General features: G+C 40.5%; 1 protein-coding gene across 1 annotated transcript in view; it reads right to left on the bottom strand.

The window, feature by feature from the left end:
- Positions 1-1,856: 1,856 nt before the first annotated feature.
- The window catches only part of RYR2 (ryanodine receptor 2), a 743,716-nt gene continuing 732,999 nt past the window's right edge, over positions 1,857-12,573 (bottom strand). Inside the window, exons 107-110 of the mRNA XM_077812173.1 lie at positions 8,406-8,470; positions 6,869-6,969; positions 5,035-5,086; positions 1,857-1,952 (exon numbers count right to left, since the gene is read on the bottom strand). Of these exons, the coding sequence (XP_077668299.1) occupies positions 1,857-1,952; positions 5,035-5,086; positions 6,869-6,969; positions 8,406-8,470 (314 nt within the window). The remainder of the gene's footprint in view (positions 1,953-5,034; positions 5,087-6,868; positions 6,970-8,405; positions 8,471-12,573) is intronic.

Here is a 12,573-nt window from a genome sequence, read left to right as displayed (position 1 = left end):
TCTGCAAAGTCCATATTCTTCCTTCTGAATTTAGTTTTTGAAACAAGTACTTCATTGATCTTTAAAACTAAGTCAACACCATCAGCCTGGCTCTCAGGAGCAAAATCTATAACAAACCATTGCATGTACATATGTGAGATGGAAAAGCTCTTCTGCTAACATCTCAGGAGGACAGTGAATAAGAAAACAAATCAATTCCTGGCACCTGTTTCCTATTTTTATAATCATAATTATAAACCAAAATCCTGGGTTCGAAGAGCCCTGGAATGTTAGGGTATTTGAAATCTGAACCCTGCTCTGCACCCACATTTCAAAATGACACCTGTATTTCTAGTCAGCTGAACTGAAAGCTTACATCTGAACAGCCCTGAAGGTTGGGAGGGATTGAAATATGTTTTTTGTGGCTTCTTTTCAACATCATATTCATACCAATTACTTCCCATTTCTCTTAGCTACAACTGAGTGCTAGTGAAGATACTAATTTGCCTTTATGACCGGATGAAGTTGTGGGCTAGGAGTGAAAAAGATGCAAAGTGGGATCACCACAAAGCACAGGAGAACAGTAATTTCAGCAGAAAGATGGCAGAGTGATCCTGATTGTTAAATCTGGTGTTAACTAGCAAACTCAATAAGAAAAGGCTCAAATGTTAGCAAAACCACCTTGCTTCCATTCTGAATTTCTCTTTTTATTTGTAAAGACTGTCATTACAATTGAAAAGGACTCAAAATGGACTGATGTACACATCATTGGTGCTTCATGATGGACCTGATGGACTCCCTGAATGGATATTGCTTCAGCTTTGATTTTAAAAAATGGTCTAACAAGAAAATCTTTAACTCCACTATTGATCACAGGTGGCAAAAATGAAAGAAAGAGAAAAAGAAATTAAACCAAAACTACCGTTAAGTTCATAACATATACATTGTTGGCTGATGACACTGGTTCCAAATGTACAATAAAGCCCACAACACTTTATTACTATGAGTATGATTATTGTGATTGTTTTTCTCATGTTGATCAACTTGCTTTTGAAGGTTGTTGTTTTTGTTTCTTGGTTTTAAACTTGCATAATAAACATGCAATGAAATATTTCTTTTTAAAGTGTTTTTCAGTCTTTCTGTTTTCATACAAAGATTTCATAAAGTTGCAGTGTTGCATCAGAGCATTACCAAAATAAGAGCAAGAGCAAAAGAGGAAGGTAAATGTGAATTTAGCTTGATGAGAATAACCTACTCTTGTCCTGAGACACGCCACTGTCTTATTAAAAAGGTGTGCACAGTCAAACCCCTCCCCCCACAACCTCACCAAAACACAAAATAAATATTAACTGGGAAGAAAGGGAGGGCACAAAGAAAAGATAAGATGTCGTCATGCACTCATCTTCTGCATAGCTCAACCCACATATAGTAAGGCACTATTTCCCCACAACTTAGTGTCCAAAACAATCCTTTACAGTGCTTTGTGAACTATATAGTTTCTTCCAGGATGATGAAATAAATAGATTGAATAAATGTCACTACCACATTATCCCACGTGTATTCTCAGAGTCAAGGGATTCATCTGGCAGTCTCATAAAATAATTGCCTCTTTGTGTGCGTGCATGTTACGTATGTGGATTTATGTGTGGGTGTATGTTTTTCCCCCCCATGAGTTGCTGTTTTAAGTTTTCATTGTTCTTTGCTCCATTGTTCTCAAAGCAAATAAACAGGAAAAAAAACCCAGCAAAGTCAGGTAATCAGAAACACAGCTTTGGTGCTCCAAAAAGCACACAGCTTTGGAGAATCGAGAAATCAGTTATTCCCTAAAGAGTTGGGAAATGGATGGACATATTTTCAGTGGTGATCCTCATTCGTATTTAGTTGAGCTGGTCTTCATACTGTTTTCGGAAGCAGTCACCAGCAGGGAAAAACTCCCAGCACCGTTCTTGATACATTTTCCATACATAGGATTCCTGCAAGACACAGGAGATTTAAATAATTAATCTGATTCAGTGAGAGTACATTAGCCACCCATCTTTCAAAAAAGACTACACGCTGCTCTAAATTTTCTGATTCAATTCAAAATTGATCTGCTGTATTTGAACCTACATGTGATGGAACACAGTAACAACTGAGTTCATTTTAGTTTAGGCTTTTGGATTTCTATCTCCTGGATGAAAGTATTATAGAAACACATATATGTTAGGCTAGGGAGTAGTTTAAAGAGACTCTTGAAGAGCTCAAGAATTTTGACCTTTCTGGTGAAATAAAAAATAGAGACAAAACAATTAGTTTTGCTCTTTTATGTCCAGGAGCAACTTGAAGCTCAAATACAGTTGCCTGCTATACCAAACTGTAGCTAAGGATTAGTGTTTTAATGATCCTTAAAGGAACCTCAGCTGAATTTCTACATCAGCATTTCCAACATGCCTGTGTACAATGTATAAAATAATACAATGGCTTTAACGATATCAGTTTCTGGTAGAATCCATAAATGGGAGCAGTTCCCTCTAACTATAGGTTTTATCCCCACCTATTTTAACATATAGTTCACTGTCCAAGGCTCTAGTCTTGTCCTGATGTATAGCGCTTATGCCAAATATATCCCTACATTCATTGAATCTGGTGTATTCCACATTTTAAGGGTGACTCTTCAACTTTTGAATAATACAGTAAAAACAAAACAAGACAGCATTTTATTGTAGCAAATACCAGAGCCAGGAGGATTCAGTTGATTAGATAGCTCAGAGGCCTCTCTCATTCCCCACCTCTAAATGAAAGCATCATATAACTAACCAGACTGGAGTGATTATTGGTAGTCACTGTCTGGACTCAGTGTATACAGTGGGTCAAAACACACAATAAGTAACATCAAACAATGGAGCAAACATAAATGCAGCAGTATTTTTCCATAACAAATATTATCAATTTACAAAACAGAGGGAAACATCCTAGTCTAGTTTAACATGTCATTGTCCAAGGACAAAACACATATTCAGAAATAGTAAAACAAGTTTATAAAATGTGCACCCAGTCAAGACTGACAGGCCGTATATAGACAGAACATGATAATAGTAGTTCCGTGTATTTGTCAGATTTCAAAGAGAACAGCTTAAACAAACAGAGCAAAAATGTGCTGTATCCCTGTGGTGTACTGCAATTTGTTGCTCTGACAGCAATCTGTGTGTGTGTAGGACCTGCAACTACCAACCACTTTACCGATCACTCTTACACAGCTCTCAGTGGGAATTCCAGCTGTCTGAGCATGTCTGGCACACTTTTTTCCTGTTGACAATTGTAGCTACAAGAGGCTTCAGGAAGTGTCAAAAGGTTTGGAAGAACATTTCGAAGAGCAGTGAAGGCAAGAAAAAAAAATCTTGGTAAAATAAATCTTTGGGGCTTCATCTTCCAAAGGGTTTACCTTTTATCTGCACCCAAAAAAGCATGTAGGCACCTACATCTGGACTCAAAATGTGAATGTTTGTATAGAAAGCAGATCTTTACATTCCAGTTTATACAATTCATGCACATAGATGCTCATTCAAAAAAGGAAAATGTGGCCTGTGAAGCAGGCCTAACAAGCATCCTTGCCAAAAATATGGCTTAATTTTGGTTGCCCTTGTGGAGGTGTAAAAGGAACGAGGGCGAGGAAAGTCTCTTCTCATCATGTGCACCTGTGCAAGATGCAACCCAATGTTTGTCGATTTTGAACGCAAGGAAGCATTAGTGCCAACAGTGTTTCACGTAACAGGGGTGTTGTGAGGAATAATACATGCATGACTACTACAGTGAGGTGAGCTTTATAGGTACGTAGCTAGATAGAAAGACAACCCAACGAGGGCATAGGCAGGGCTCCACCTCACAGTAGTGCAGCTGGTCAGCACTGTGGGAGAACCTATGATACACTTCCCAAAAAGAGAAGTAGGAGGAGGCTCTGAGTACACTCGCCTCAGAGGACATTCTCTCTGGCCACATCCCTCTGGTATGGTGTATCTGCTCACCATCCATGGCTGTGCCATCTAAAGCCCCTGCAGACTCCACTGAAATTAACAAAAAATAAATGAGAGTCCGCCATTCTCATCTGTTCAAGAGTGATTTGGAGGTGGTGTGCAGCAGTGTACAGTGTCTCTGCACGGCCCCTGTGCTGGATTGTTCCTTGGGTGAGCCAGCCCTATTCTGCATGGTGGTGATAGGGGGGAAGGGAATGGATCCACAGTCCTGCCTCCTTGCTCTCCAGGTTGGGGAGACAGAAAGTGAGCATAGGGACTAATAGGCTGAGCTGAGCAAGTGGTTAGAATTTCATTTTGGATAAAATGTTGTGAAATTTAAGAAGCCTTAGTTTTATCTGTTCTTCTCTTAAATGAATGTCACCTGCCTGAATTTCATGTGTATCTGGGTTGTGTGTCATTAATGGACACACTGTTACACATTGTACATGATGAGCAAATTCTCCTTCCCTTGCCAAATTTGTGAATGCTTATTCCAATCTAAAAGTTAGAATCCAGTTTGTTATCCTCATTAAAAGGTGCCAGCCTCACTATGATTGTCCTTATGTCTAATAAGCCTGTCTCTTATGGAAATCACCAGCTTTCAATATTGCTTATACAATACCATGAGAGACAATGGTATTTTACAGAGAAGGATGGCACTGTCCTGGCTTTGAAAAGAATACAATATAAATTACAAATGACCAAGTAAGTAATAACAATAACAAAGGAAGCAAGGAAGATAGTCAATAGGAAAAAGTCTAGTGACTCGTTATTTTAATGGGATGTACGTATCTTGTTAGTTGCAATTTTTCTTTCCTGCTTATTTTGGGGAGAAAAGTTTTAAGGGTACCAGAACAGGTGCAAAGGTGCTGAAGAGGAGGTTAACAATGAAACTCTGGCCAAACTAAATGAGTTTTAAGGAATGTTTTGAATGAGGTCACTTGTTCCACAGGGAGAGCTTCACACGATTGGTAAGAATTCTCATCTAGTTGTGCCATAGTGAACATTCCTGACTTTTATCACTAGCACGTTTTAAATAGTACTGGAGTAAACAGTGCTCACTTACCTGCCCTGTATGCTCTGTTTCATCTTTGTTAATGAGATACATCAGAAAAAATCTACAGACAAAGGTATTTTCATCAGAAACAAGCACAGGGAAAGATCAGAAAACCAAGGGCAAATACAGATGGATGTTTACCATTATATTTTATAGAATAAGAATAATTCTGTTAATGGATATACAATATACGCATGCCATTTAGAATTTTAGATATGTATTAAACCACATACAATCTCAACACTTCTGAGGTTCACTCATCATTCATTTTTACAAGCTGATTACAATTAATAATGGATGACCCTCAAAAGAGTAAGAGATTCAGGTTTGGTTTACTATAACCATACAGCAGTTATGATGCTTAGATGAAGCTTTCCCAATGCTTCTAATATGAAAATTATTACTGCATTTTCTTGTCCCAGACCAGTGAATTAGGGCCTTACTGTACACACTTACGCTGGTGAATAGTCAAGCATTATTCAAGATGATTAAGGGTTTCAGAATCAGTTTATTAAACAGTTTATTAAAGAGGGTGCTTTATTAGACCTTGTGGTTCAAACTAGTCAATACAGATAAAAATCTGACAGCAGAATATAACCCTGTGGTTTTATTAATACTCTAGGCTTGATGCTTTGGCATATTTACACACAAGTTGATGATTTCATAATCTAGCTCATTTTTATATTAAATCCATTTCTCTAGACATGACATCTCTCTCTATAAAATATAAACAAAGCACGACCACTAATTTTGGGTGCCCAATTTGAGGTACCTAGGACCTGATTTTTCAGAGTACTTAGCATTAGATAGAACTTTATATATTTAAATACAGCTTCCATTGACTTTAGTTGCAGCTGTAAGAACCAAGCACTTCTGTCTCAAGTTGGGCATCCAGACATAGGCGCCGACTCTGTGGGTGCTGCGGGGCTGGAGCACTCACAGGGAAAACTTAGCGGGTGTTCTGCCCCCACCGGCAGCCAAGCTCCCCCCGCCCCCACCCCCTCCTTCTCCAAGCACACCGCATCCCTGCTCCTCCCCGTCCCAGCACTTCCCGCCCACTGCCTAACAGCTGTTTGGCGGTGCTTAGGACTTTCCAGGAGGGAGGGGGAGTGGGGATGCGGCACGCTAGGGGGAGGAGGCGGTAAAAAGGTGGGGCAGGGACTTGTGGGAAGCGGGTGGAATTGGGCCGGGGCGAGAGTGGTGCAGGGGCAGCCAGGGGCAGGGACGAGCACCCTCTGGGCAGAGGAGAAGTTGGTGCCTCTGCATCCAGATAATCAACAATACACAATTAGTGACCACTTGTGAAAAAATTAGTTCAAATGGCTTGATTAGCACCACACAGGAACTCTATAGCATAGACAGTGATAGAATCCAGTTCTCCAGGGCTGCATTCCCTGCCTTAACTGTGAGGCTGTCCTGTTTATTCTAGCTGTTCCCTGCTTCATTTGCTATACACCTTCCAGTTTCTGCAACAAGTAACAGTTTCTTTCACTACACAGTGCTAATTCATTCCCAGAGCAGGGCTCATCCTGTGCACTGAATGAGATAGAGGGCCCATGGAATAAATACTGTGCAATCATGCAATTAAAGACTGCATCATAATACATATGCATAGTGGGGCTGAATTAAGGTTGCACAGGCAACCTTTAAACTGGCATTTCCTATCACAATGAGAAAAATGGAAAGGAATCTTTCTCTGTATCTCTCTTGTTCGCTCATACAGCATGAGTGCATATAAAATCTATACAGTGGTCTTTCTCCCTTATTTTGTGGGACTGATTAGTTAGTTGCAAGGGCTGATGGAAGTAATGAGTTATTGAAGAGTTTGTAGTTCTGTACTTACAGATAATTGGCCAAGTTGTGCTCCTGCAGGGTGTGTGTTTCAAAGCCATGGGGCACTGTGTCAAAGTAGTCATTGCCTATCCCACAGATAAAGCATTTGGTCTAAAAAAAAATCCAGAAAATATACACATTGTTGAAACGCTCTATAAGAGTGCTAGCTTCTTTGGAAAAAATACCCAATAAGCACACAACAATTTATTTGGAAATTCTGAAACATGAAGTATAATGTGTGCTTAATAAAGACTTTTGCTTTAAGGACTCAGCCTGAGCCTCAGCCAAGCACATGAACAGAAATGTAATTGCTGTCACAATCACTTCTTGATGTTTGGTAAAAAATCTTTGGCATCAACAACTGAATGGGAATAGATTGGGAGAAAGGATGGCATGAATTAATCAAGGCTGAAAAGCAATTTTTCCTTCTTATTCTCTCCAGGCTACCTAAACGAATATAAGAGTCACTGTAGTCCACAGCAATCTTTACCTCAAAGGCAGTTATGTTTACCCAGCTGAAACTGAATACACCCTCAGTTGAGATTACAGAACACAGCAGGTACCTGATACCCTTCTGGACTCTGACAGTCAGATTTTAACAAGAAAATGGGAACTCTGCAGGAACAGAATACTTTCACTTAGGATATCCAAAGAAAATACACAAGTGAGATTAACCATAACAGGGGACTGGACAAGGTGACCTCTTCCAGTCCTATGGTTCGTGACCTGGATTCATTAATGCTGAACATTGGGAACCTCCAAGCTAAACTCAAAAGGCCTTCACCAACCACTGAGGTTAGTTTTGTTCTATTCAGGCACAGCTGACAAAGTTAAAATAAAATAAAATCCTTAGCATTAACATAAAAAGACACATGAAAATAAATTGGTAAGGGTTTTGGTTAGTTTTGTTAGTTTATCACCTATAAAGAGCCAGACGTACCAAAGAGCCAACTGAAATTGCAGGTAGTGGACAAATAGGTCTAAATTTGTCCAGAGCAGAATATCAGTTTTGATGAACTGTGACTGTGTCCTGTGTGATTCTAACTAGTAGTGCCAAAGTGCAGTCAAAGATCTCTCTCTCTACTGTACCCCTTTCACAGTCAGAAATGGGCAACAGTGAACACTATTCTGTAACCTGGCTGTTAGCAGAGCACATTGATTAAAAGGAATGGTACTAAGACTCTTCTACTGAATGCTACAGAATTGTTTATGTAGGCTTGTATATGATATAGTAATATCTTTGCTCTAAGTCCATATTTGAAAAGTCAATCCGTCGAAAAGTCAGCCATGGAAAGTCATCTCAGCAGACCAGACTCGCAGTTTTATTTGTGTGACTTCAGTATAGTTTCCCTTAGGTGTAACGGAGGACAGAATCTTGGCCAGCATGCTGTTTGATACCGAACCCTTTGCATACTGCATACTTTCCTGTCAGTTTAAAATTACTCTCTGCTGAATCATCACATTTGGATAACGAATGGATATTCCAGCAACCAGCACTTCACTTAAGTATGCTATGGTGAAGCAACTAGGAGCTTATAATTTCTTACCTCCATGTCTTCTTTAACTTGTTCTTGTTGGTCTCTTAATTCTCCAAAAGCATCAATAATTAAACCTGGTGTTTAAATAAAAATGATACTTAACATTCAAGAGTACAATATGGCGAAATGTGCATACCCGTGGAAACCAAGGTTGAGCTCGGACGGAGTAAGATCAAATGGGAAGTTGTCTCCTGAAGTAGCAGAAACCTTCATATATTTTGAAAATCACTCTAGTGTCTAAATATGTGAAACAAAGCTGACTACACAAAAAGGAAACGAGTCCCTTCAACTAGGCTGGCAGAGATTTTGTAAAATACTTTTTAATTGGGTGCTATGGGACAAGTGGATTCCTGTTTTATATGTACAGCCCTAGCCTTTTCTTTTATAGAGTAGGTAAAAGGTAGACACACATTTGTAGGGTAATGGAGTCTTTATTAAAAAAAACCCCACTAAACCCACTAAGGATACTACTATATACTTAGCAGAGTTCATAGCTTTATTATATGAATACCATATATGAGAGATGGCCAGGGGCTATGTGCATCCTGCAGCTCCTGAGCTCACTATGCTTGTCGCTTAGTAATGGAATTCCATTAACAGAGCTCCGAAGAAGTAATGGGCCATGTCTTAGAGAAACAGAAAGGGAAAAAACATCCTAGGGTCAGAGACCTATATTATAAATACAAAGGGCCCGATTCTTCCCTCACTTGCACTGGAATAAATCAGACCAATGCCACTTAAGTTAATGGAGTTTCTTGCTGTACAATTTGTGAAAGTGAGATAAGAATTAGGCCCAGGTTTTACAGTTAAGACCTGTCAACATATATTCAGTTAGTCACAAACAGGGAAACGAAACTGGAAAAGCAAACAGCATGAGATACACTGCTTGAGGATATCAGAACATGGAATTCTGTTTTTTACAAATGCCATTTAAAAACAAAAGTTTGCTTGAATCTTTGAGACAACACATCAGAATTGTAAACAATTTGCCACACAGCTGAGAACCCTTATCTAAACACACCTATAAGAAACTGGGAAGTATCCTCTCAGAGCAAAACTCATCATCTAACTAAATGTTAGCTGGTACAAGGCAATTGAAGATCATTATTTATAAAAGCAATGAAACCATCAAAGTCTTGGCTTGTGTTACTCCAAAAGGATGTATTTGTTGATTTGAATTTTCACAAACTAGAACTATAATAAAAGAATATCCTCTCCAATGCTCTGGGCATCCTTGACAATTTTGCACAACCACACCTTCTCTGGTACTTTTAGCCTGAACCAGCTAGGTTAAAATTAGCATGGGTATGCCTACACAAGCTGCAATCACACCTTGATTACATAGACACATTGTAAACAAACAAAAATCTTTTAAATCTCCTAGAACAATTAATACCCCAGCATCAGCATAAATACAATAAAAAATAAATGACTACCCACAGTCTCCAGAGTACCAAAGCATCACAACTAGCTCTACCCAACCCTCCATCTCCTCATGGCAAAAAAGGAAAAGTGGGTCTTGCAGAGTGCTCTGAAGGCTGACAAATTCAGGTTGTTATGGACTTGAGGGAAAGCAAATTCCAAAGATCCAGAGCCCTGTCAGCCACCTCCTCTCTTATAATGATTGGCCTTATGCTCAGGCATCTCCACTGACTACCTTGGGATAGTTTGCCACTTGGAGAAAGAAAGTCTCTGAGGTAGGTAGGTCGCAGGCCACTTTGGGCTTATAGGTCAAAACCAACCATCTTAAAATCCAGTAACCAACAGTCAGCCAGTGCAGATCATGGGGTACAGGTTTCCAGCTGAGTCTCAATCTACACCCTATTCTCTCTCAAATAATGAATAAGGCAATGACATCTCCAGCTGGGACAGTTTAAATGGAGATATAAAGCCACATGTCATCAGCACACTGAAGACATTGCAACCTATGCCTCCTCACTAACCTTTCCAAAGGCCTCATGTAAACAATGAACAAAAGAGCCGACAAGATGGAAACATGTGGAATTTCCCATTGGAGAATGCCCTCAGGCAAAGAATTGTCCAACATGTATGAGCAAATCAACCTGACAAAATGACAGATGGCACTATACTATGTAGCCTTAATTGCAACATCCCACCTCCCAGAACCCAACTATTTTGGTTGCATGGCAAATCCTTCAACTAATGATCTCAGTACGTTCATTCTAACAGGCACGCATGTTCATCTCTTCCCATCTGATATTGCTTTTTTAAAAAGTAAGCTTAGCCTTCACAAGAGACAATGGTGAAAAAACAGTTACCTACCCATAACTGCTGTTCTCCGAGATGTGATGCAGATGTGTATTCTACTTAGGTGTGTGCACACCCAGTGCAGCAGAGCCAGAGAACTTTGCCTGGCACTCATGACCTGTCCCCTTAGCCCTTCGTCTGGCCATATGAGTGGCCTGACCCTCTCAGTTCCTTCACACTAAACGTCAGAACTACAGACTCCGATGCAGAGGGGATAGAAGGTGGATTGTGGAATACATGTCTGTGCCACATCTTGAAAAACAACAGTTACAAGTAGGTAACCTTTTTTTCTTCTTCAAGCAGATGCAGCCATGTAATTCCAGTTAGGTAATTTACAAACACTACTTGTAGGAGGTGGGGCTCTGATTCTCTTTTAACCAGGACTGCAGGACTGCCTTCCCAAAGTTTCCATCTGATCTGGATGCAGCAGTAATGGCACAGTGGCTTTTAAAAGTACATACAGAAGACCAAGTGGCAGCCCTGCAAATGTCCAATATTGACATGCCATTGATATTGCCTGGGCTCTTGTGGAATGAGTAGACATAGTCTGGGCTACTTCGTATGTTGTCAGGAAACAAGAATGTATCCACCTGGAGCTCATCTGTGAAGAGACTATGTGACCCTTCATTCAGTCTGCATATGAAACAAATGAGATGAGAAACAGAAATGTTTGGTTTTATCCAGATAAAAAGCTAAATATCGCCTGACATCCCGTGTGTGAGATGTTGTTCCTCTGGGGTTGAATGGGGCTTAGGGACGAACACTGGTAAATATAAGCTCGGTTCAACTGAAACTGGGAAACCACCTTGGATGAAAACTTAGGATGCAGCATCAGGGTTACTTTGTCTTTAGAAAACTGCGTGTAAGGGTGCTCCATCGTCAAAGCCTGCAACTCACGCACCCTCCTTGCAGACGTTATCGCTACAAGGAAGGCAGTTTTCTGACACAAAGGGAGAAAGAAGAAGTTGCCAAAGGCTTGACAGGAGGTCTCATAAGGGCCACTAAGACAGTATTAAGGCCCCACGCAAAGGAATCATTCTTTAAATAGTGGGTAGAGACAAGTGATTCCTTTCAAGAATCTCACTGCCATGGGGTTTGAAAACACTGACTTCCCATGGATTGACAGATAAAACACTGAAATTGCTGCCAGGTGGGCTCTCAATGAACTAAGTGCAAGACCAGAAGACTGAAGATGTAACAGGTACTCCAAGGTTTCCTGGATACAATCCAACTTCAGTTCAACTCCCTGGGCTCATGATCATATCAAAAACCGCTTCCAATTGGTTGAATAGGTCACTCTGGTGGAGGGCTTCTTACTAGTTAGCAAGACTTGCCTGGCTGCTCTGAAGATAGTTCTTCCTCCTCGTTAACCATGCAGCATCCACTCTGTGAGATGCAGGGAGCTGAGCATTTGGTGCAAAACCTGACTGTGCTGCAGAGTCTGGAGGTTGGAAAGAAGAGATATAGCAGGCTAAACTAATGACGCAATATTGTCTCGGTCATGCTAGAGCAATGATAAAGAGCTTGGTGTGGTCCAATTTCATCTTGAGAATGACCCGTGGGATGATCAGGATTGGAGAAAAAGTATATAGGGGTGCTGATTCCCAGCTCAGGTGAAAAATATCGGTCAAGGAGCCCAGACTGAAACCCCCTCAGGAGCAAAAGAGCTAGCATTTCTTATTGTTTCTTGTGGCAAACAGGTAGATTGTCAGAATGCCCCAAACTGCAAAAATGAACCACCTGATGCTGGGGTTCAGAGACCATTTGCGATTCAGTGAGAAATCTCTGCCTAGGTGATCTGCCGGGTGATCCCAGGTAAGTGGTCAGCAATGGGAGTAATGTTTCCTCAGTGAAAAACTGCCAGAGTTTGATGACCTCCTGACACAGCATGTTGGAGTGTTCTCCCCCC

Source organism: Eretmochelys imbricata, chromosome 3, assembly GCF_965152235.1.
Source record: "Eretmochelys imbricata isolate rEreImb1 chromosome 3, rEreImb1.hap1, whole genome shotgun sequence".
NCBI classification, from domain to species: domain Eukaryota; kingdom Metazoa; phylum Chordata; order Testudines; family Cheloniidae; genus Eretmochelys; species Eretmochelys imbricata.
The sequence above is the reverse complement of the archived record's forward strand: the minus strand, read 5'-3'. Positions and strand labels throughout refer to the sequence as shown.